Consider the following 26,130-nt stretch of genomic DNA (forward strand, 5'->3'; position numbering starts at 1 on the left):
GCAGGGAGACTGCCTTAGCCCTGCTGCACTTTCAGCAGCTTAAAAAAAAAATCTCTGTTTGGCTTCAGTAAGCTCCAGGAAATTGAGTGCGATTCTGGGAGTCTCCCAGCAAAACTGGGAGGTTTGGCAACCTTAATGCAAATAGGCCTTGTTCTTGTAATCTCTTCTCTCTGTTCATTATGTTCATTTAAAATAAAGGATGTACTCAAAGAAACTGTTTTGAGTCACAGCATTTACCTACTGTTCACAAGTCCGAAAGGGAAGTCTATAGTCTGGCCCAGTCAAGTCATGGCAGGATTGGACCAGGAAAAAAGAGCAAGACAGACAAACAAACACAGACTCCCATGCTGGCATGTGGGCAGCCATCAACTCTGGACAGATCTCTGCTAGTACAAAGATCTCAGTGGTATACATCAGTGAAGCATAAGACAGCAGAGGTTTGCTCTTAACTGAAAAATGGATTTTGCAAGTATTTGATATTGCGCTATTGTAACACTTTGAAGTATATGTTTCTACTCGAATATGATAGATTATATTTCTCTACTGGATTGACGTAAAAACTGGCAGTCTAACATTAGAACAAGCCTAGTATAAATCAGGACTGGTCTCACTGGAAATGGAGGTTTGTGTAAAACAGGCAGGAGCATCAGTTGCAAAATGGGGAGGGACATGCAAAGAATCATTACTCCAGACTTATCCTACAACTCAAAGATATATACAAAAGTGGTACCTCAAGCCTATCCACAGACATGTTTGCAAAGGACCGCCAGGCAAAGAAAGGACCTTAGGTTGCCCCTCAGTTTTGATTTTCTAATTTTCATTTGGTGAGAGGTGTAGATTAAGAGTTACACAAACCCATACTAAACTCTATGTACTTGTTCATTACTTAAGATGGTTTTATTTAATGCCAGATTTCAGCAGAACTTAGTTTAAAGTTTCCTGAACGAACAGATTAGTTTACTAAAATAGTCTTTTGTAGAAAAAATTTAAGTAAGCTTGTGCCATTGCAGTGTTATTGAGATTCTGTAAAACAACACTACATAAAATGAGTCAAAATTAATTAGATAAAGACACGTCCCCTAGAGCGTTAGTAAATACTCTAAATAAAAGCAGGAGAAATGTGTTCATTTTTAAGAATCTAATGGACGATGGAAAGAGTTAGGAGCACAGAAGTCTGCAGTTATTGCTAGCATACTGTCAAAGGGAACAGTGGAGACAGTAAAATAGACATATTGACAAAAGAGAAAAGGTAGACAACACAAGTACAGATCACTAAGGTAAAAAATAAGAGTTGCTCAAAATACCTTTATGAACACTTTGGGCATATTATAACATATTGGTATCTGTTATTTGTATTTTTACGAGTCTGACTGGGATTAGCTTAATTCTAACTCCAACTAAATAAATTAGTTTTCCCTTACAATTGTTAGTGCATTTTATACTGACAACTTCATATGAAAATCAATAGTATTTAACACAGGGAACATGTCTTTACTGGCAACATTAAAGGGCTTTTTATATAAGGACAATACCTCTGTGCTATCAATGACCCCCCTGTAATACCATTGTCTATGCAGTCCCAAATAGCACTGGCCTTCTGTTGCTACATCTCCATGCTTATCAGGTGTAATTAGCATCCCACATCACCCATAAATCTTTCCACATTTCCCTCCGAGGTACAGAATCTCTGTTTTGGATTTTCTCCAAGCTGAACGTTTATTTTCTGCCTGTATTTCCATCTTCAGTAGGATTTGCGTCTCCTTCCAATTCAATATCAACTGCCAGTTTCATTAATGATCTTGAAATAGCAGGTTTCATATCTTTACTAAGATCAGGCCCATCACTATAGTATTCCCTGGACAGCTCCCCAAACTTTATATAAATTACTCTATGATTATGGGTCTCTGTATATTGTGGTAATATTTATAAATGGTAAGTTTAAGATACCTGTAAACAAGGAGGACAGTGGTGGGGGCAGGGGAGAACAGAATTTGTCAACATAGAAAGCAGAATTACTTCAAACCAGGCATCAGCAGGAATTCAAACAAATGGAGCTCAAGCATTTAAACATGTTCTTCTCTAGTTTTATTCCTTGCCCTGTGTGTGAACCTATAACAAAACTCAAAATACTATTTTTTTCTCCTGTACGATGTGTCCTTTTTGATAAGAGCTGAAACATCTTTGTGATGCTAGCAACCACTCCAGCATTTGTGTTTCCTGCACATACTCCTAAAGCCATTCATATAATTCTTTAACAGCTTCCTGCTATTAAAAAAAGAGGGAATTTATTCCATCCACAGAGAAAACTTTTAGGTTAAAAACAACACCATATTAAGGAAGCCTCACTACAAAGTTCAGCAATCAATGTAGAATTAGAGTTCCACCACTTTCTCATGCCAACTTGCCATCCCCACCCCCGGATTGGCCCCTCTGGCCTCCTCAACTTCCTCTTGCCCCCCCAAGTGACTTCTCTCTTTCTTGATGTGCAACGATAATAAAACAAAAGCCTATCTTGAAAGGTACAGAACATCTCCTACAAGTGAGGGAGTCCTCCTTATTAGGAATGTTTAATACTAAATGAGAAAAGACACATTAGGGAACAATTTCTCATTTAGAGTTCTTTCCAGGATGGATAAAATATATATTTATATATAAAATAAAACCAGTTGCCACTTTCATCTTTAACTTCCATTACATCCAGTTATAATAAAGAGATAAATTAATAGGATAAGATACCCTGCCTTATTCCCATTTGAAAGGTTCTGTTTTAAGTCATGAGGTATGGGAACTTCAATTATTCTCCCCCATGAAAATTTTAAGTTCTGCAGAAACTGACCGGCCAGCTGGGAATTTTAGAATAGCACCCCATCTCACTTAGTCTTACAGCTTCATTACATTTACAAAGTAAAGAAAACGCAAGTTTGTCAAATGAAATACATTTTAGAATGGATTATTCCCATTTTGGCTTCATATGCTCCCTAATTCATAACTTTCAATGAGTCTCTACTAATATAGGTTAGTAAGGCCTATGAGATATTAGCAGTATCTTATTGCTGAAGTTTAATACAGACAGACCACCACATTCTTACCATGTGATCCACTTTTGTCCAAAAAATTGCTGAGATTGAATAGCGTGTTTCTAGATGCCAAATACTGAATAAATCTCTGCAAGACACAAAAATGAAAGTCAATTTCCTCTCCATGACCTCTTCATTCCAGTCCAGATCTGCAAGCAGGTAAAAAATCAGAGCTGATCATATGTACATATAAAGGGAAGATTCAGCTGATCTCCTGCTAACTGACCCGAGTCACTCTGACTCAAGTGGATATAGATGGCCAAAGCCACAAAGCCTGGATCCAGATTAGAACTTTCTCAAAAATCAGGAACCTGAAGGGAGTTAGAACCTATGTTTTGACTTGAGCCTTTGGTTGTTCTCTTTAACAGTTAATAGCATTCATAAAATGAGACTTAGGCTAATCTACTGTCCTGCCCTTCCTCAAGCAAAAATGGGGAAAGCACATTAGTAGCCAACTAAAAAAAAAAAAAAAAAAAAAAAAAAAAAAAATCTGGAATGATAGACAATGGAGTTGAACTAGGAATTTTGATGCAGCTACATAAGAGACAAGTGCATGGTGCATGCATGTGCGCGCACACACACAGTGGAAGGCACGAGTGGAATTACTTCATTCCACATGCAAAGTACAATTGTAAAGAGGCTGAATTCGCTCAAGGAAGTTTTATATTTAAAGAGCCACTAATCTAAAGTCAAACACAAACAAAGATTAGGAAAATATGAGCTGAGAAATGCTATTAAATTTTCATATAGTGGAGAAAAAAATCATCATTTGTATAGCAGACGTTCACTAGGACAATGGTCTGAAGAGCTGTGGCTATAAAATGAATAAAAATGAAATGGGTAATGCCTTGTTAGTATAAAAGTCAAGTTTTTAGGCAAAAAGAACACATTAACAGAGGTCAGACAGACCTAAATCAGAGAACCAGTCACAGGAGGCAGGTAAAAGTGAGGGTTCCACAACATTTAGAGTTTTCCCCCTACGTATTTTTTTCCTTAACTTCTCAGTCATTATGGTCATAAACAAGCATATTAGAATGTTACAACTTAAATACTCTTTGTAACTTTAACTTTAGTTTCTAATTAAGATGAGGCAGAAGTTAAAGAATGAATGATTACCTGATCTATTATGTTGACAAGTTACAATTGCTAGAAGGAAAGCCTAACTGCTAGTTCTGTACTGGCACTTAATATCTCCAGCTTCAATTTAAATTTGGAAAAGTATCAACTGACAAGTTTAGTCCTTTGTTTTCATGAAACATTGAGAGATCAAAACAATTAAAAAAAGGTACTTTTAAATTTTCAATGATCTATCCAGGAATTTCTTCAGGGTAAACATGGTCTTATGAGAGAATTCCATTTGCTTACCTCATTGCCATGAACCATTAGATGATGTGTTGTAACTAAGGCTTTGAAAACCACCACCCAGCTACTATTTGTTGCTCGCTCAAAAAGAGTATCAGCCATTTGAGGAATATTAACATTGGTCTCATTGGTTGCCTGGATCAAATCTATTTAAAAAAAAAGAAAAAAAAGGAAAACGGTTACAGTAAGTACAGAAAAGACAAACAGAACAGCATCTGGTAGACTAGATTAGAGTAAGAGTTTCAATGAGACTGTGATAACAGATAATATATTGAAACACAAGAGTCCAAAGACATTTATCATAGTATCTATCCTCAAGGCTGAGAGAGAGTGTACTGGCCATCCCAACCCAACATTTATTCTTAAAGGGTTATCAAAGAAGTTACACCATTTCAATTTGACATTATCAAAAGCTCCTTTGGAGTTAAAGACATGTTTTGGTCTTATATGAAGTAGGTGAGAGGATAGCACCAACTATTGTTGCTTATCTAGTAATGCACGCTCTAAGGATAAGTCTACACTGCAAGTAAAAACCTATAGTTGGCCCATGCCAGCTGACTCACACATGGGTGCTCGACTCCCGCTCCTCTGCCCCGCCCTGACTTGACCTCTGCCCCTTCCCCTCCCACCCCCATTCCAATCCCTTCTCCAAAGTCCCCGCCTCAACTCCCCCCATTCCTGCCCCTATTCCAATTCCTTCCCCAAATCCCCGCCCCAGTCCCACATTTTCCCCGAGTGCGCCACATTCCCGCTCCTCCCCCATCCCTCCCGGAGCTTGCTAGAACTGTTTGGCAATGGCAAGTGCTGGGAGATAGGCGGAGGAGTGGGGATCTGGTGCGCTCAGGGGAGAAGGTGGAGGAGGTGGTGAGGTGAGGTGGGGCAGGGAGCTTGGCTGTCGGTGGGTGCAGAGCACCCATTAATTTTTCCCTGTGGGTGCTTCAGCCCTGGAGCACCCACGGAGTCAGTGCATATAGACACACAGGGTCAGGCTAAGTGCTTGTTTAATTGTGTTACCTTAGAGACTAACAAATTTATTTGAGTATAAGCTTTCGTGAGCTACAGCTCACTTCATCAGATGCATTTGGTGGAAGATACAGTGGGGAGATTTATACACACACACACACACACACACACACACACACACACACACACACACACGAAACAATGGGTTTTATCATATACACTGTAAGGAGAGTGATCACTTAAGATGAGCCATCACCAGCAGCAGGGGGCTGGGGGTGGGAAGGAGGAAAACCTTTCATGGTGACAAGCAAGGTAGGCTATTTCCAGCAGTGGGATCAGAGGGTAATGGCTTCGTCATCATGAATAGGTTGGAATATGAACAAGAGGCTACTAGGCAGCTCTCCAACACCACTTTCTACAAGCCATTACCCTCTGATCCCACTGAGAGTTACCAAAAGAAACTACAGCATTTGCTCAAGAAACTCCCTGAAAAAGCACAAGAACAAATCCGCACAGACACACCCCTGGAGCCCCGACCTGGGGTATTCTATCTGCTACCCAAGATCCATAAACTTGGAAATCCTGGATGCCCCATCATCTCAGGCATTGGCACCCTGACAGCAGGATTGTCTGGCTTTGTAGACTCCCTCCTCAGGCCCTACATTACCAGCACTCCCAGCTATCTTCGAGACACCACTGACTTCCTGAGGAAACTACAGTCCATTGGTGATCTTCCTAAAAACACCATCCTAGCCACTATGGATGTAGAAGCCCTCTACACCAACATTCCACACAAAGATGGACTACATGTCGTCAGGAACAGTATCCCCAATAATGTTACGGCTAACCTGGTGGCTGAACTTTGTGACTTTGTCCTCACCCATAACTATTTCACATTTGGGGACAATGTATACCTTCAAATCAGCGGCACTGTGATGGGTACCGCGTGGCCCCACAGTATGCCAACATTTTTATGGCTGACTTAGAACAACGCTTCCTCAGCTCTCGTCCCCTAATGCCCCTACTCTACTTACGCTACATTGATGACATCACCTGGACCCATGGAAAAGAAGCCCTTGAGGAATTCCACCATGATTTCAACAATTTCCATCCCACCATCAACCTCAGCCTGGACCAGTCCACACAAGAGATCCACTTCCTGGACACTACGGTGCTAATAAGCGATGGTCACATAATCACCACCCTATATCGGAAACCTACTGACCGCTATTCCTACCTACATGCCTCGAGCTTTCATCCAGATCATACCACACGATCCATTGTCTACAGCCAAGCTCTACGATATAACCGCATTTGCTCCAACCCCTCAGACAGAGACAAACACCTACAAGGTCTCGATCATGTATTCCTACAACTACAATACCCCCCTGCTGAAGTGAAGAAACAGATTGACAGAGCCATAAGAGTACCCAGAAGTCACCTACTACAGGACAGGCCCAACAAAGAAAACAACAGAACGCCACTAGCCATCACCTTCAGCCCCCAACTAAAACCTCTCCAACGCATCAAGGATCTACAACCTATCCTGAAGGACGACCCATCACTCTCACAGATCTTGGGAGACAGACCAGTTCTTGCTTACAGACAGCCCCCCAGCCTGAGGCCATTTCTAAAGTGATCACCAATCTGGTCACCAGCAACCACACAACAGAACCACTAACCCAGGAACCTATCCTTGCAACAAAGCCTGTTGCCAACTGTGCCCAAATATCTATTCAGGGGACACCATCATAGGGCCTAATCACATCAGCCACACTATCAGAGGCTCATTCACCTGCGCATCTACCAATATGATATATGCCATCATGTGCCAGCAATGCCCCACTGCCATGTACATTGGTCAAACTGGACAGTCTTTATGTAAAAGAATAAATGGACACAAATCAGACGTCAAGAATTATAACATTCAAAAACCAGTTGGAGAACACTTCAATCTCTCTGGTCACTCGATCACAGACCTAAGAGTGGCTATCCTTCAACAAAAAAACTTCAAAAAACAAACAGACTCCAATTAGAGACTGCTGAATTGGAATTAATTTGCAAACTGGATACAACTAACTTAGGCTTGAATAGAGACTGGGAATGGATGAGTCATTACACGAAGTAAAACTATTTCCCCATGTTATTTCTCCTCCCCACCCCACCCCCCCACTGTTCCTCAGATTTCTTGTTAACTGCTGGAAATAGCCTACCTTGCTTGTCACCATGAAAGGTTTTCCTCCTTTCCCCCCTCTGCTGCTGGTGATGACTCATCTTAAGTGATCACTCTCCTTACAGCGTGTATGATAAAACCCATTGTTTCATGTTCTCTCTGTGTGTATATCAATCTCCCCACTGTATTTTCCACTGAATGCATCCGATGAAGTGAGCTATAGCTCACGAAAGCTTATGCTCAAATAAATTTGTTAGTCTCTAAGGTGCCACAAGTCCTCCTTTTCTTTTTGCAAATACAGACTAACAGCTGCTACTCTGAAACTTTTAATTGTGTTGTAGGTGTTCGGGCTCAGGCTGGCAGGAGAGTGACAGAGCCCAGGCTCCCGCCTGAGCCTGAATGTCTACATCACAATTAGCCCGAATCCTGTGAGCCTGAGTCAGCTAGCACAGGCCAGCCATGGGTGTCTAACTGCAATGTAGCCCAACCCTAAGTCATGCCAGCATGCCTTTGCAGATCTCATCAGGATACCAAAGGCGTATCAGCCAGAACAACCTTTTAATGGTCACATTCTCGGTAACAGACTTATAATACCATGTCACTTGAGAATCATAAGTGAACCCATGCACTCTGCTTATATAGGCCAGAGAAAGTTTGATATCTTGATATCTGTTATTGAGGAATTTAACTTATTTTCAACAGAGGAGTTTCTAGTTGTTGTAAAGCTAGCCTTCAAAATGTTCACTGCTGCAGTTACGTCTTCCAGTGTCTCCATAGCTTTTGACAGCGACAAAAGTGATAAGGCTGTCAATTTTTTGTAAGCCCGTTTCTTAACTTATGAAAGCTTTGACCAGCAGATGCATACATTGAGTTAATTATGGATGCAAAGCAAACCCTCAAAACCCAGAGGCTTTGGGGTGGAGGAAGAGAAGAGGGGGAAGTAGACTATTGTGACAGAATTGGACCAGATGGCTATAGGAGAGTAATAGAAGGCAGATATATTAGCCCCAGGCTAAGTAGGTCCCTTTTCCCTGGGTAAGGTAACAGGGAAGGTTTCAGAACAATCAGGAACCCTCTGGTGACAATTAAGACAGGCTAATTAGAACACCTGCAGCCAATCAAGAAACTGCTAGAATCAAGACAGGCTAATCAGGGCACCTGGGTTTTAAAAAGGAGCTCACTTCAGTTTGTGGTGTGCGTGTGAGGAGTTGGGAGCAAGAGGCACTAGGAGCTGAGTAAGAACACGGACTGTTGGAGGACTGATGTGTACAAGCATCAAACACCAGGAGTAAGGTCCTATGGTGAGGATAAAGAAGGTGTTGGGAGGAGGCCATGGGGAAGTAGCTCAGGGAGTTGTAGCTGTCGCACAGCTGTTCCAGGAGGCACACTAGACAGCTGCATTCCACAGGGCCCTGGGCTGGAACCCGGAGTAGAGGGCGGGCCCGGGTTCCCCCCAAATCCTCCCAACTCCTGGTCAGACACAGGAGGAGTCAACCTGGACTGTGAATTCAGAAAAATGGCCAAGCTGAGGGCTGCCATGAAGTTCCAAGGTGAGCAAATTCACCAATAAGTGCAAGACCCACCAAGGTAGAGCAGGAACTTTGTCACACTATATATAAATATCTGGGTCTGGGGAAGAGAAGGAAAAAATATCATTGTGGGATTCTATATCAGAGACCCTAAAAGCCAAAAACAGATACCAAAGTAAGTCTGGTCCAAGGAGAACACGTACAAGGAATTCAAGAACTCTTCCCAGCCATAAGAGATAGGATACGTTTATTTTCTACTAGGGCATTACTGGTAAACCTAGCCCTCCCCAGATCCATCTGTTGCATTAAGGCAGAAATAGGTTTAGCACTGCAGCCATAATAAGAACACAAATGGGGCAAATAGTCAATTCTAAAATACCCTCAATATCAGTAGAACCTTGCCTTGGATGCAACTGATGGTTACAACAGCAGTCTTTGTCTGATTGGGTCAGTAGGCCCAAGAAACTAAACCTTTGAACACCAGAAGCAGGACCAGGAAGACCTGTACTGAAGTAATGTGACCAAAAATTCAATGCTGTCAGTTATTTTGAATTTGGAAGCAACACTTGTGCCCATGCAGAGGTCCACTGACATGAGTGAAAAGCCACACAGCACTTAAAGAGTTCAAGCATGCAGATCTTAATGGGCCTAAGTTTAGTCATAGCTAGTGACAGGAAAACGGATGATAGAGCAGAATATGAGAGTTGACAGATCATGATTACTTAGGTTTATCATGTACACAAAAAACTTGCAGTTTCAGAACTAGAAACATTAAAAAGATTTTGATTTATTACTCTAGATGGCAACACACCACTGTTTAGAACCTTACATACCTGGTTTTATTTCTTCTTCGATATGCATCCAAGCATTCTACATGTTAACTGCTCTCAGTGTTAGCCCAGCACTTTTTGACCCATAATCCAGGACCCTGCCATCCTCTACAGAAGGATCAGCTTACAGCAGAAGTGAAGACTTACCCTCCATCTTCTCTCAGAACTATGTCAGTGTGGGTAATAAGAGTTATAGTGCTCTGCACCTCAGGATCAGAACCTATATCCTGCAGCTATTCCTCACCCACAATTTGTAAGGAGCACCAATACATTGCATCAATGATTGGAGTAGTTCAGTCTTCATACCCATTAAACCCCAACTGATTAGCTGACATGGCTATTTGGGTCACATCACAGTTTATTTCTAAAGTGATACAGTACTAATGACCTTCAGTATGTGTTAAAAGAACACAGAATTCCAAAATTTAGACTACTATTGAATCTAGTCCTGCATGGAATGCAGTTTTTTTTTTAAATTTACAGAAGAGTGATGTTTGAGGCGTTAGCACAAACGCTAAAGAGCACACTTACATGTTCATAAATACATATACTACTGTACTTGATGTAATACAGGCATTGTTTAATTGTAATGAAAGAGGTGCTGGGGCTCAAGCACATTTTTTACATTCATAACTGATGTGGCAAGCCTAGAGGTGCCAGGGCTCAGCCCTGGCACAAATTAAGCACTGAATACAGGAAGTGAGAGACTTTTGAACGTCAGCACAACACAAGGCCAATTTCCCAGTAATTTGGGAGCAAATGTGAGCCCTGAATTATACCAACCTTCCCTGGTTGATACTAGAATTATGAACGTTAAGGATGTTTGAACCTGAATGCTACCCATATTTAAATGGATTTGTTAAAGGAAACCTAGGACCCAAATTCAGAGAAAGGTTTACAATTGTGCTAAATGAAGAGGGGGGTAAGCTACCTTTTCTGGACACCCAGCCAGCCAGCCATAAAATCCCTGTTAGTAGCTGTTCTTTACTTGCTTTACCTGTAAAGGGTTAAAAAGCCCATAGGTAAAAGGAAGGGAGTGGGTACCTGAACAAAAGAGCCAATGAAAAGGCTAGAACTTGTTAAAATTGAAACAAAAAAAACTCTCCTTTTGTCTGTCTGTGCTGTTCTCCCGGAGATCAGGGACAGGGGAGGAATTATACTGCAAGAACTTGTGCCAGGTATGGAAAAAAGAAAATATCAAATCATACCTAGAAACTACTCATTTGAAACCCCAAGTATGTAGGTAGATCAGGAAAATGTCTAGGAAGATGCGATTAGGTTTATCTCTTATTTCTGCAAGGCTTGTGGACTCCTCTGCGCTAACCCCCAAATACTTTTGTTTTGCTTGTAACTATTAAGCTTGACCTGAAAAAAACAAAAAAAACTCCACCCACCATTCTTTATGCTTATTATATTTGTTTTTAAAATCTAGCAATAGCCTAAGTTCCAGATGTATTTTCTTTGTTTTTAATAAAATTTTTACTTTTTTTTTTTTTTTTTTTTTTTTAAAAGAACAGAATTGGGTTTGTGTGCGTCTTAAGAGGTTTGTGCACATGTTGAATTAGCTGGTGGCAACAGCCGATTTCCTTTATTGTTCAGCTCTTCCCCGGAAGGGGTGGTGAAAGGGCTTGAGGGCACCCCATATGAAGGAATTTCCAAGTGTGCCTTCCTGGATTCCAAAAGGGATTTTTTGCACTTGGATGGGTAGATGCTGCCACCACCCAAGGTCAGAGAAAAGCTGTAACCTTGGGAGTTTAATACAAGCTTGGAGTGGCCAGTATTAATTTTTAGAATCTTTGCAAGAATCCTTTTAGAATCCTGCACTCAAAGTGCCAGAGTGGGAAATCAGCCTTGACAGCCATCTTCTAAGAAATACAGTACACAAGAGTGATCTGGAAGATGGTATCCAAAAGCAAATGAAACCACAAAAAACTTGCCTATAAATGTTTATGAATAATGTGCTCATACAAATCAGTAGCAGGGCCAGCTCTACCATTTTTGCCACCCCAAGCGGTGGAAAAAATACAAAAACAAAAAAAAACCCCAAAACTGTCCCCACCGAATTGCCGCCTGGGATGGCAAAAGGGAGAAGCCACTGCTGAACTGCCGCCGCAGATGGCAAAAGGGAGAAGCTGCCATCGAATTGCCGCCGCCACAGAAACACTGCCATCCCTTTCTGACTGCCACCCCAAGCACCTGCTTGGAATGCTGGTGCCTGGAGCCAGCCCTGGTCACTAGGAGAGGGAACCAAAATAACTTATAGCTAGGCTATTACCAGAACACGTGGGTCATGTTTGCAACTGTTTCACCTCCAAAGAAAGCAAAACTGGGATGTGTAGAACTAGCGGTTTATGGTGTAATAAATATTCCTATCTTGCTGCTACCTCCCAAAGTGCATCTTTATGTACAGGCTTAAAAGATGTTTTGAGTGGAAAATAAAAACTTAAAATACTTTCTAAATTTACAGTATATTAAAATGTAGTGTTTTAGTATCACCTCTAATTGATCTTTACTAAAAAGTGGTGCGCCTAAAGGGCAACATACACACTAGTAATTACATAATACGGCAACATCAGTGCTACAGCCCAATTAACCTCAGGAAAACCTCCACAAAGATGCTGCCATTTCACCCACTCTTACACATTACACCAAGGTAGCATGGCAGCAGTTTATGCTCTCAGAAAGCTCTAATACATACTTTCCACTTGATGAATTTTTGCTGTTCAATCAGGTTGACATTTGTCTATTCACAATACTATAGTAATACATTAAAGGGAGGAGTTTATTTACTTAGTGAAAACCCTAAAAGCAAAAGAGTCTGGAGCAGCTTTGTTTACACACTACCCAATTCAGTTAATTTTTCCTATCAGCCTAAAACACTTATGACCATTCTTATGCACAAGTATAGCAAGCAAACACTTGGTAGCCTGTGCCACATGCAAGGTCTACAACTCAGAATCAACCCTACCTCAGCAGTGAAACTGAAAAGCATGAGGGATGGGGGAAAAACGGAAAACAATTCAGGACCTGATTCATCCGCTTCATCCCCACAAATCATAAAGCAAAGCATCAGAAGTCAGTTCAACAGATACCAGCAGGAGAGAGGGCAGAGAGAGCATGTAAAATATGGACATCATGTAAGTTTGTAAACACCTAGAAAAAAAAGCCTATACAAGTAATCCAGAGAATAATAATTGAAGACGACAATGACATGATGCCAGGACACAGGGAAGGTGGCTAAAGGCAATTGTTTTTGCCTATCAGATTTTCCAGTTCCTGAGTTTACTCCTCAGTATCTACATTTTAATCTGAAACTCCCTTCAAGTGAGGGGAATGAAAGAAGCATTCAACTGATTCAACAGCACTCTACAGTTTGTCCTACATGACATCTTTCATCTGCTGAAAGGGCAAAGCCAAGTAGAGTAACAAGGCTAAGTTTTGAATTTAATGTATGACATCTCAGTGGTTTAAATACAGGCAGGCACATAAATAAGAAATTAAGCCTGGGACAAGAAATGGACCTGAAGTAATACAAGAACGCAAGTAAGTTGTTAAAGAGGCAACACTAGAGAAAATTTTACCACTCATTAACCACCAATACATATGGGAATAAAAAAAAACCTGCCATTTGGGAGTAGCTGAAGATAGCCTTATTGGGGTCTGGAATTATCTACATGGGGAAGAGATTTCTGATATATGAATCCTCTAATCTAGTGGGCAAAAGGATTAAGATCAATGACTGGAAATTTGAAGATGGATAAATTCAAACCAGAAATATGGTGAAAATTAAGAGTCAGAATAATTAGCCGTAGCTTAACTAGGGATGTAGCAGTGAACCATCACATAAAAAAAATAAATCTCTAATCTTAATATAAAGACTTCAAGACTATATGGTCTGCTCAACTGGAAGTTATGCCTGGTTTCAATACAGGATGAGGAAAATCAACTAAATGAAGAAATAGTAAGGGATTAAGGAACACAGATGATAATGACAGGTTTCAGAGTATCAGCCGTGTTAGTCTGTATTCGCAAAAAGAAAAGGAGTACTTGTGGCACCTTAGAGACTAAAATTTATTTGAGCACAAGCTTTCGTGAGCTCACTTCATCGGATGCATTCAGTGGAAAATACAGTGGGGAAGATTTATATACACAGAGAACATGAAACAATGGGTGTTACCATACACACTGTAACCAGAGTGATCGCTTAAAATGAGCGATTACTAGCAGGAGCGCAGGGGGGACCTTTTGTAGTGATAATCAAGGTGGGCCATTTCCAGCAGTTGACAAGAACGTCTGAGGAACAGCGGGGGGGTGGGGGTGGGGAATAAACATGGGGAAATGGTTTTACTTTGTGTAATGACCCATCCACTCCCAGTCTCCATTCGAGAATAAGTTAATTGTATCCAGTTTGCAAATTAATTCTAATTCAGCACTCTCTCGTTGGAGTCTGTTTTTGAAGTTTTTTGGTTGAAGGATAGCTACCCTAAGGTCTGTAATCAAGTGACCAGAGAAATTGAAGTGTTCTCCAACTAGTTTTTGAATGTTATAATTCTTGACGTCTGATTTGTGTCCATTTATTCTTTTACGTAGAGACTGTCCAGTTTGACCAATGTACATGGCAGAGGGGCATTGCTGGCACATGATGGCATATATCACATTGGTAGATGTGCAGGTGAACGAGCCTCTGATAGTGTGGCTGATGTGATTAGGCCCTATGATGGTGTCCCCTGAATAGATATGTGGGCACAGTTGGCAACAGGCTTTGTTGCAAGGATAGGTTCCTGGGTTAGTGGTTCTGTTGTGTGGTTGCTTGTGAGTATTTGCTTCAGATTGGGGGGGTATGGTAACACCCATTGTTTCGTGTTCTCTATGTATATAAAATCTCCCCACTGTATTTTCCACTGAATGCATCCGATGAAGTGAGCTGTAGCTCATGAAAGCTTATGCTCAAATAAATGTTAGTCTCCAAGGTGCCACAAGTACTCCTTTTCTTACTTGGAATTGTGACATAATGGTAGACAAATGCTAATAACATTTGTAGAGGCCAGTTATTTCTGGATGTGATAGACAGTCTTCTTAACCAAATAGTCGCTGAACCAAGAAGGAATGCAATTTTAGACTGTTTCGGTAAGTAGGTGAGGACATCAGGAGAGCTGGTCATGGGAAATAACCAATTTATGGTCATGTAATTCAAGGTTGAGTTAAATTAAAAAACGGAAGGTTAATCAAATCCAGAGTGGATAAAAATTAATTTAAAAAAAAAATCAGATATTTATTTAAATTGGATTTTTTTGATAAAATGCTTTGAGGGGAAAAAAAGCCAATTAAGATACATCTTTGAGCTATAATGTCTCATCATAGATTAGGGATTATAAATTCTAGTTCTATAGTACATAACAGTATAGTCACGTAATGTTTAAAAAAAAAGTTTTGTAAACGAGTTCCAATAGTTCATGGATTATGGACCCAATCTTATGGGGTTCCAGGGGCTTCTGTATAGATTTAGGTTAATCTTTTTTCCTCCCCAATGGGACTCAGTGCTCAGTCTAGAAGATACCACCAGAAATGCTTAGTTTTGAAGTTCTCAAACTGTGGATTTGGGTCTCCAGAGATAACATGATTGTTGACAGCAAAAATGTTTTTAAATAAATAAAATAAAATAAATAGAGATGAGAAATAACAGACCTCAACCCTATTATCCCTCTGCAAATTTATGTACACAGAATCAATCCCTTACCTCTCCCTAAAAGTGCAAAAAGTTTCAAAAAGTTAAATGTACAGAAGATGGTTGGGGGAGGAATAGCTCTGGACAAGGAGAAGTCTTGAGATAAATGTGAGAAGGGAGGGACAGGCAGTAGAAACCAAAGTGAAACTGTTTGAGCAGCATATTCCAGGAGATCTTTCTGAGTGTAGCCTTCATTGATTTGAGATCTACCATACCATTCTTTCACTAGAAGGAAAAACGTATAATGGCAGCAGGCCGTAAAAGAGACCTCGTCTGGGAATATTTTAAATGAAGTTCCTCTACCTGTGGGTAAGATAGGCATGTGTGCAAAATGCAAAACAGTGCAACAAAGAAATGCAAGGCCTGCTTGCCCTCATGAAACATCATGAGAAGTGTTCTTCTCAGGAGGAAGCTGCATTGAAGAGGATAAAACGAACATGCAGGATCTTCAGGTTGGTAAATTTTTTTTTTTTTTTTATATTTCATTCTTCTTTCTTAAGGACTGCCTGTCTTCCTTCTGTACTACTCTTGAATTCTCATGTTGGAGCAAAAAAAAAAAAAAAAAAAAAAAAAATATATAGTTGTTACTCTACTCTATGGTACTAGCATTTTAAACGCAGGATTCTGAAGACTATTCACCTTCAAGATCACATCATTTTCTATAGTTTCAGTTATCTGCCAAGGATAGTGTTTCAGTCACATAATGTATGTCACCTGTAGCAAAAAGGAAAAAAGCTCCATCATCCAGAATCAACCATAGATACGTTTGTGAGAAGAACCAGCAGATTACAAAAAGAGGTAATTGATTAAAAAATTGCCCCGTTTGTTTATGCAACAAATGCTCCTTTCGGTATGACAGAGCCCACACTTCGTTAACATGGTTCAGTCATTCAGACCAGAATACAGTCCACCCAACAGAGTAGATGTTGCAGGCAAATTGCTGGATAAAGGGTATGGAAGAGAAATTGAGCAGTGTGCAAAAGGTCTAGAGGGTGAAATTGTTAATCTGAGTCTTGATGGGTGGAGCAATGTCCACAATGATCCTGTTTTATGTGCTTGTGTGACAACAGAAGAAGGGAATGTCTTCCTTACAGAAACAATTGATACATCAGGAAATGCACACACATTTACTTGAATACTTACAAGTAGCAGCAGTAACAGCTATAACTGAAAAAAAAAAAAATCAATTGTCTAGTATGCAGCTTGATCACAGACAATGCTGCAAACGGATCCAAGATGAAACAAAATTTAGAAGAGAGTCCCAAGTTAACATAGGGTTGCAGTGCTCATTTGTTGCACCTCCTAGCCAGACATCAATGTTGTTGAATTGCAAAATACTTCCCTAACAACCACTTTGCAGCAGCTGCTCTGAAAAAAGTGAGAGGAACCAAGCTAACTCTCCCACAAGACGTGCGATGGAACTCAGTAGTGGACTGTTTTGCGCACTATATCAAGAACTGGCCTAATCTGATGACAGTTTGTGCACAAAATCATGAAAAAAAATAGACTGTCTGCCACAGCCAAAGTTCTCAACATGGGGCTTAAGAGACATATTGAATGCATGCTGAGTACCCTGAAGCCTATTTCTGTAGCCTTGAACAAAAGGCAGGGAAATTGCTGTTTTATTGTTGATGTTGCAATTTGAAAGGAACCAAGTGAGATCTTAAAAAGAGAAATATTCAATGAAAGTTAAATTACAAGCATAAAAAAAAAATTAATGGGGCAAGCACTATCCCCAGCTCATTTTCTTGCAAATATTCTCAATACTCAGTACTAGGATCAAACCTTAACTGGTGAAGGAGTTATTAGTTATGCCATGGACATCCAGCAGTCATCCCTCCATAATGCCAACTATAATAAACTTCAGAGCTAAGGGTGAACCATTCAAGAAATATAGGTTTGCTGATGACGTTTTAAAGAAAGTCACACAAGTGAACTGGTGGAAGTTGCTTAAGCACTTCGATTCAGAGACTGTTGAAGTGATAATCTCACTTAACAGCAGTAGCTTCGTCTGCTGGTACAGAAAGAATATTTTCTTCCTTTGGACTAATTCATTCCAAATTGAGAAATCCTTTGGGACCTGAAAAAGCAGGAATGCTTGTTTTTCTTTTCCAGATTATGAAATAACAGAAAAATTATGGTGAAGACAACCGAGTTAGCTGCAGAAACCAATTTTTAAGTTTCTCATGTTGACCTGGCTGACAGTTGATTTAAGGTGGTGGTGGTGGTGGTTTTTTTAACTATTTTTTTTAAAAGATTGAATGTTAAGCATATTAATTTAGTTAGTTTTATTAAAATATTATATGTTTGCTGTTGAAGAAAAAATCCAGAATACATAATGTTGTTGTTTCAGTTAAATAAAACAATTTAAATGTCTGTATGGTGATGTTCTCCTCCTAATACAGCATGGCAAGAAAATCTTCCAAATATTAATGATTAACCTTTTGAATTGGAGAGATATTTATGAAGTCACTGGGAGGTGAACTGCTTCATTTACTGTTGGTTAATGAAATAACCAAACACACAATCATTCATTTTCTGATATAGCTGTAAAACTAATCCGAAAAGTTTTCAAAATAAATCACTTAAAAATGTATAGTGTGTACCTTCTAAAAATAAAACCTACATGTCTGATTTGTGAAGAAAATGTATTACGGTTATACCAACCAACAAGAATGCACTTTTATGTAGAAATCCATGATTAAATCAAGTCTTCCTGACTAGTAATTTAAATCAAATTGATTTAAATCAAATCCACCCTGATCAAAATCAGGATGTCAACTAAAAATTTTTTATTTAAAAAATGGCTGACTAAGTGAATTAGTTCAAGTCAAACTGGAGGTTTGGAATTTCTTTAAATCAACTATGCAATTATCTACAATTTGCATCCTAAACAAAGCAGGGGAGAGGGGAAATGTATAGGGAAAAGGCTTCAGTCCCAGTTCGATGAATAACTATTCCTAACCTTTTTTTGAGGTGAACAGATATCCTACATGGAATGGAAAAAGGGATTGCTTAAAGAAAGCTACATTTTGGAAGTTAGAAAATGTAGAAATAAATCAGAATTGCCAAAAGTCAAACTGAATTAGTTCTTGCTAAGGAAATTAAAACAGAGGTTTTTTAGTTTTATAAATGAAGAATAAGATTGGATTACTCTGCAGTGTGGATGAGAAGAAGATTCAAGGTGATCAAGGTATGGCTCATAATTAAATTCTTTGTGTATTTTCCCCCAAATAAGGATTATAATATGGAACATGTGCATGAAAGCAGAGAAGAGCTACTAGAATGTTCAAGGGAATGGAGCGCTTATCTTATGCAAGGAGACTGGATGAACTTGGCTTGTTAAAGTCACAAAAAGAAGGCTGAGAAGGGATAGGATTACCTCCCTGATGTACAGAGGCCAAACACCATGTAGGATGAAGAGCTAATAAAAGCTCAAGGACAACGTTGGCACAAGAACAAATGAGTATAAACATGCCATGACCAAATTAGAAGGTTTAGAAGAGTGATGTTATGGAACAGCCTCCCAATAGAAGTTGAGGGGGCAAACAACTGAATTAGTTTCAAAAGGTAGACAAGTTTTATGAGTGTGACTGTATGACAGGGTTGCTTACGATGGTGGGATTCCTTTTGGTTTATGTCTTATGCTCCTAAAGGTTATGTTTCAGGACTTCAGCTGGTCACCTGTTGGTGTCAGGAAAGGATTCTACAAACCCCCCCACCCCATTCCTCCTGCATCTCACCAATGTATTCAGGGTTTTTGGTCTCCTTCCTCTGAAACTTCCGAGATGTCCTCTGTATTAATGCCTCTAGCAGTAGCCTGGAATATTATACAGAAGTTCTGGATAACCATGAAGACTGGTGTGACAGAAACTGGATGTAATTCTATAGTATAGAGTGGAAGATCCTCCACTTAGAATCTAATAATGAAAATTTCTGTTACAAGCTAGGGGGCTCATCAGTTGCAAGTGACAGAAGAGGAGAGAGGCGTGGGTGCATGGACTGATCATAGGATGACAATCACCAGTATAATATAGCTGTGAAATACGATCCAAGGCTGAATCAGGCAAGTATTAATGCCATTGTACAAGGCACTGGTAAGATTTCCATTTAGAATACTGTGTACAGTTATTGTCACCCATGTTCAAGGAAGATCAATTCAAAAGTTGCTCACATGTTCAGGGTCTAGCTGATCACCATATATGGTATCAGGAAGGAATTTTCCCCCCAGATCAGATTGGGGAAAAATACCCCAGGTCACTGCCACTTTCCTCTGCAGCATGGAGTGGGGTTGTTTGCCAGGATTATCTGGATCTCTCTGCACTTAAACTGGTGCACCTTGATCCCTCCTATTCTCTGCCTGGGGCCCAGAAGTCTAGTCTCCTGTAGGCTGTGTTACTTGGTTTAATTTTGACTATTGCATTTAATGTGAAGATGCTGGGTGATGTTGGTGGCCCACGATATATAGAAGGTCAGGTTAGATGGTGTAGTGGTCCCTTCTAGCCTTAAACTCTGAGTAATTTAAGCTTGCATATCAGCACGAGTACAGTCATTTGTAACACTGAATCTCTTTAATCAAAAGGAGATTTTTAAAAGCTACCAAGAACTCAACCTTCCTGTATTAGAGGCAGAGTTGGCAGAGCCATCTCTAGTTGAAGATGCTGAACTTTCCATTTTAAGATCCCATTTTCAGTTGCTTTGCTGAGCCATATGAGGTTTGGGTTTTTGTTAAGAACTTTTCCACAAAACAATTCACGTTTCCTACGAGGTTTGGTAAAAACTAGGGCCGTCAGCAATTAAAAAAATTAATAGTCATTACTTGCATGATTAATTGTACTGTTTAAAAGTATAGAAAAAAATCCAAAAATATTTAAATATATGGTATTCTATTGTTTAATATATTGATTTCAATTATAAACAGACTATAAAGTGAGCACTGTACACTTTGTATTATTTTTATTTCAAATATTTGCACTGTAAAAATAGTATTTTTCAATTCACCTCATAAGTACTGTAGTGCAATCTCTTTATAATGAAAGTTGAACTTACAAATGTAGAATTATGTCCAAAAAATAACTGCATTCAAAAATAAAACAATGAAAAAAACAACTTTGGAACCTACAATCCACTCAGTCCTACTTCAGTCCATCACTCAGACAAACAAGTTTGGTTACAATTTGGAGGAGCTAATGCTGCCCACATCTTGTTTACAACGTCACCTGAAAGTGAGAACAAGTGTTTGCTGGCTACAACAGTGCCATGCGTCAGAAGATATTTACGTGCCAGATGCGCTAAAGGCTTGTATGTCCCTTCATGTTTCAACAACCATTCCAGAAGACACAGGTCCATGCTGATGACGGGTTCAGCTTGATAATGATCTAAAGCAGAGCGGACTGACACATGATCATTTTAATCATCTGAGTCAGATGCTACCAGCTGAAGGGGGTTGATTTTCTTTTTTGGAGGTTCAGATTCCATAGTTTCCACATCGAAGCAGTGTTGCTCTTTTAAGACTTTTTTAAAAGTCCTGTTGAAGTTTGTTAGTACCTTGCCTGGCTACAACAACATTTTGGTGACGAGGATGGATCTTCTGCCTCTGAACTCACCTGCACCCTTTCTACAAAGCCCAGGTGAGCCTCCAATTGCTTTTACTGCCTGGATCCATATGTTTGAGACTTATCTGCTTGCAATCAGTGCTACAGAGATTTCTGAAGTAAGAAAGCATGCTCTGCTAATCCACTGTCTTGGAGCAGAAGGGCAGAGTATATTTTACATTCTTCCCCTTGCAGATAATAAATATGAGACTGCACTCACTGCATTAAAGAGCTACAGATTTCGCCAGCGTGAGCAGAAACCAGGGGAGACTATAATGCAGTATATTGCTTCCCTGAGGAGTGTGATTGTAACTTGTGACTTTGGGAATATGGCAGATGAGATGATCCGAGACCAGCTCATTGAGAAAACAACCCTGCTTCATGTAAGAGAACGTTTATGTCTAGAACCACAACTTACACTAGAAAAAGCAATAACCATTGCTACCCAGATTGAGTCAGCTACAGCTGAAGCCAAAATAGTGAGCATGGATACAGGAGGCACAGTCCAGGCTGTGACTCCTTTGCAGAAAAGTTCACTATCGCTGCAGGCAATTACAAGAGGAAAACTAATGAAAAACCACCAAATCAGCAAATTCAAAAAATACAGTAAAAAGCATGCTTTTGCTGTGGATCCCCACAACACCTTGCAAGCTACACAGGATGTCCGGCAAAAGTAGCTCAGTGTAATCATTACAAGAAGATTGGGCATTTTGCTAAAGTATGTCGCAGCAGCCAGTTCAATCAACAGGTGCATGCAGTTACAATACCAGATGTTACTGTGCTGAGCATGGACAAAATCACTACTGCACATATTCCAGAACAAATAAAGTGCACAGTAAACGTTTCCATCACACCCACAGGCAAATCACACTTATTCAGCTAATGTTGGACACTGGCTCAGCAATATCTATACTACTTGATTCCATCTATTTGCATTACTTTAAAGATGTGCCTCTTACTGAGCCCAAGCTTCACTTGGTGTGCTATTTGAAAAACCATATTCCAGTACGTGGCTGCCTGCCAGCATTAGTTACTTTTGGTGATTGCTGTGTAACTGCAGAGTCCACAAAGGCACTCCCAATCTTGGCAGGGATTTATTGGCTGCTTAAATCTCAGGGTAGTTAATGGACAAATTGATCTTCCTCAGCAAAGCACTCTTGCAGTACACACACCAGTTTCAGCTGGAACCCAAACACCAGGTTGAGGAGAAATTCGGCTGTGCTTATGGGTTTCTGCATAAAGTTAAAATGTGGAATAATGTGATGCCTGTATGACAGAAATTAGGGCGCTTACCATTTTCAGTCATGGAAGCTGTTTCAGAGGAAAAAAAATTTAGAAAACTTGTTCAAGAGGACATTATTGAAGAGATTAACTCCTCGGAATGGGTTTCACTTACAGTAGCGATGCAGAAGGCTGGAGGCATTCGCCTGTGTGTGGACTTAAGGGAGCCAAATAAAGCTATTGTGATTGACAGCCATCCTCTTCCTCACATAGAAGAGGTATTTGCAGAACTCCGTGGAGCAAAGATGTTTTCTAGTCTTGATTTGCAGAGCACATTCCACCAGGTTATGTTGAATGAAGACAGCAGAGACCTCACAGCATTTAGGACACACGAGGGACAATTACATTTTAAATGTGTTCCATATGGTCTCACATCAGCCCCAAGTGCCTTCCAAAAAATGATGTCATTTATTTTGAAGAATCAATATGGAGTTCAGTGTTATTTGGATGATATTATCGTGTTTAGAAATACTTCGGAGGAGCATGACAATAACCTGCAGTCTATACTAAATTGCATCAGCAAAGCAGGCCTCAAGCTCAATCGGTCCAAATGCAAATTTAGACAAACTGACCTCTTTCCGGGGCATACAATTTCACAGGCTGGACTAAATCCTGATCCAGCTCATATCTTGGCAATTTCAAATGCTCCTCCAACAAATTTGCAAACCTTACGTTCCTGCTTGGGTCTTACCTCCTGGTATGCAAAATTCATTCTCAATTATGCTTCTGTCATTGAACCATTACAAGAATTACTATGGGGAAGTTCAACCTTAGTGTGGACAACGGATGCACAAGCTAGTTTCGAAATGGTGAAAGACTTGATTGTACATAGTCCAGTACTTGCACTATTCACTCCTGCATTGCCCACAATTGTAGCTACCGATACTTCTGATTATGGACTTGGGGCTGTCCTCGCACAACTTCATGAGGACAACAGAGAGGACTGTTGCATTTGCTTCAAGGACACTAAGTAATGCTGAGAGAAAATATTCTCCAGTCGAAAAAGAAGCACTTGCTTGCGTCTGGGCTACTGAAAAATGGAGAACTTACCCGTGGGGCCTCATGTTCAAGTTGCGCAGATCACAGATCATAGCCCTTTGACGACGTTGCTCACCATGAAAGGACTGGGAAGAGCAGGATATTGTATTGCTGGATGGTCTACAAGACTACTCTTTTTCAATTATGAACTGGAATATAAGCCTGGAAACCAAAATGTGGTAGCTGATTGCCTCTCTCGCCTGCCTATGCCTTCACCAGATGGTCCACTGGAGGATGAGGATGCAGTAGTTGCGCTTATTACAAGCGCTCTTACTGCAGTTACAAGAGAACAATTTCAAGCTGCTTGTTCAGCGTGTCCAATTCAACAAAAACTGCAGGAATTTCTGACAACGATGGCCCAGTAACCCTAAAAACCTTGACCCAGTTTTGCTGCCGTATTTTAGGGTTTGGGATGAACTTTCTTTGCTCAATGGCTGTGTGCTACGAGGTACACACCAGCTACTTGTGCCACAAGAATTTCAGTCAAAACTCATACACCTGGCACCCGATACTCATCAAGGAATTGTCAGAACCAAAACTGACTACAGGATCTGTATCGGTGGCGAGGGACGGACTCTCAAACTGAAGCACTCAAAAAATCCTGTGTCACTTGCCAAATGCATGATAAGATAGCAGTGACATGTACCCCTCCATTACAGCCTGTTTCTCTTCCTGAATCTGCATGGGAAAAAGTGGCAATTGACATTGTAGGACCCTTTGATATTGCTCCAGTTGACTGTCATTATGCCATCACCTTAATAGACTATTTCAGTAAATGGCCTAAGGTAGCGTTTACATCGCAAATCTCTTCTGTACAGTAATTAAGTTCCTCTTTTCAGTTTTTAGCAGGGAAGGTAACCCCAAAGAACTGGTTTCAGATAATGGAGTCAAATTACTTCCCTGGAGTGTGAAACTTTTCTAGCAGAGAGGAACATTTTCCACAGAGGGTCATCCCTATACTACCCTCAAGCCAATGGGGAAATCAAATGGTTTAACAGAGGAAGTTAGAGTTTGCAAACAGCTAAACTGGAAGGGTGATTGTGGATAACCTTCACTACTTTTTTCTTGCAAGAATATTGGGCTACACGACATGCCACAATGCAAAGATCACCCGCAAAGTTACTACATGGGAAACAGATGAATATTAAACTGAACATTGCTGGATTGTTAAAGGCACGACCTGAGGCCCCAACCGAGGATGATGTGAGAAAAACAGTTGCACAGAACCAAGCAAAGTATAAGACTTTCACAGACAAGCGGTGGGGTGCTAAGGAACCAAAGTTTCAGTGTGGTTCCTTTGTTAGGATACAAACACCTGGAATTTTACGCAAAGGGGACCATAAATTCACAGCTCCTCTTAAAATCATAGAGAAGATTACACCTATCGACTTTCTGATGGGTGAGTACGGAATGCTTCTTATCTTGCACCTGCTTATGCACCAAGAAGAGATTATGCCAACACCCAGTCTGCATTGGATGACTTCACTGTAATATCAACACAACAAGACATGGCACTGGAACCGGGGCTTGAGAGACGGCCTGTCAGACCCAGACGACCACTTGTCTGGACTAGAAACTAGGTTATGTAGCATCTATAGTGTTTTTAGTGTAATATTGCTGCCAACAGTATAGTGCCTTGTTTCCTATTTGTTCCTGTGGTTAGAACAACAATGTTTACTGTAAGTGGGAGAGTTTAAGAGAGGAGGGAATGTGGTGTTTAGATGTTGCTTGTAATTACTGGAATTGGAAGCACTGGCTGCTGGGAGTTTGAAAGGACAGGAAACAAAGGAGTGGGGAGGAGTTGAAGAGGCAGAGGGAGATCTACTGAGGGTGCAGCAGCAGCTTGGGGGAAGAAAAAAAAAAAAAAAAAGAGGTTTCCCCTTTAAAAAATAAAGTCCTGTTGAAGTTTGCTAGTACCTTGCCTGGCTACTACAACATACAGTAAAGTCAGGACAGGACATACCAGGAAGATGTAATCAGGTGCCTTATCTTAACGCATTTGGATTTATTTTTAGAGTAACTTTAGCGGAGTTTCCCCAATTTTTAATGCTTGATTTTGAGATGATTACAAAACCTCTGTAAAAATCTTTTTAGCCTTAATTTATAGATACTCTCAACCTTAAAATCTTCACTACATTTTCTGGGAATATATGATGTAACCTCTTCAATGTACCATTAAACGTCTATGAATTGTGGCGGGGGGTGCGGAGATGGAAAGAGAAATCTGTAGTTGTTTCACTTGAATCTTAATGTAAGTGCCTCAAACTTTTCATACAATTCTTCATTTAAAAGAGTCATGTATAGGTTACATTTAGCAAAGTTAAAAACTGTTTTATCAAAATGAATAGTTATGCTCACATCAGCTGAAGTTATTTCTAAACGGTGTCACTGTGACAGAAGAAGCTCAACCAAACACCCTTTCGCAGCTAAATTTGTATGTTGCAATTCTCTTGGTTTTAGTGAGTCAGACTGAAGGCAACTCTACACATGACCAAAATTGTTTAGAGATCATTTGTACTCTGATGGAAGATTGGTTGGCTCCAACCATCACTGGCTGG

At 40.2% G+C, this 26,130-nt stretch overlaps 1 protein-coding gene across 33 annotated transcripts in view; it reads right to left on the reverse strand.

Moving 5' to 3' along the window:
- SNAP91 (synaptosome associated protein 91) overlaps positions 1–26,130 on the reverse strand; it is a 138,383-nt gene that overhangs the window by 91,557 nt on the left and 20,696 nt on the right. For all 33 annotated transcript variants that reach the window (XM_043510603.1, XM_038395307.2, XM_043510602.1 and 30 more), the window contains exons 3-4: positions 4,443–4,585; positions 3,090–3,165 (exon numbers count right to left, since the gene is read on the reverse strand). In XM_043510603.1, the coding sequence (XP_043366538.1) occupies positions 3,090–3,165; positions 4,443–4,585 (219 nt within the window). The remainder of the gene's footprint in view (positions 1–3,089; positions 3,166–4,442; positions 4,586–26,130) is intronic.

The sequence above is a fragment of the Dermochelys coriacea genome, chromosome 3, assembly GCF_009764565.3.
Source record: "Dermochelys coriacea isolate rDerCor1 chromosome 3, rDerCor1.pri.v4, whole genome shotgun sequence".
In the NCBI taxonomy this organism is placed as follows: Eukaryota; Metazoa; Chordata; order Testudines; family Dermochelyidae; genus Dermochelys; species Dermochelys coriacea.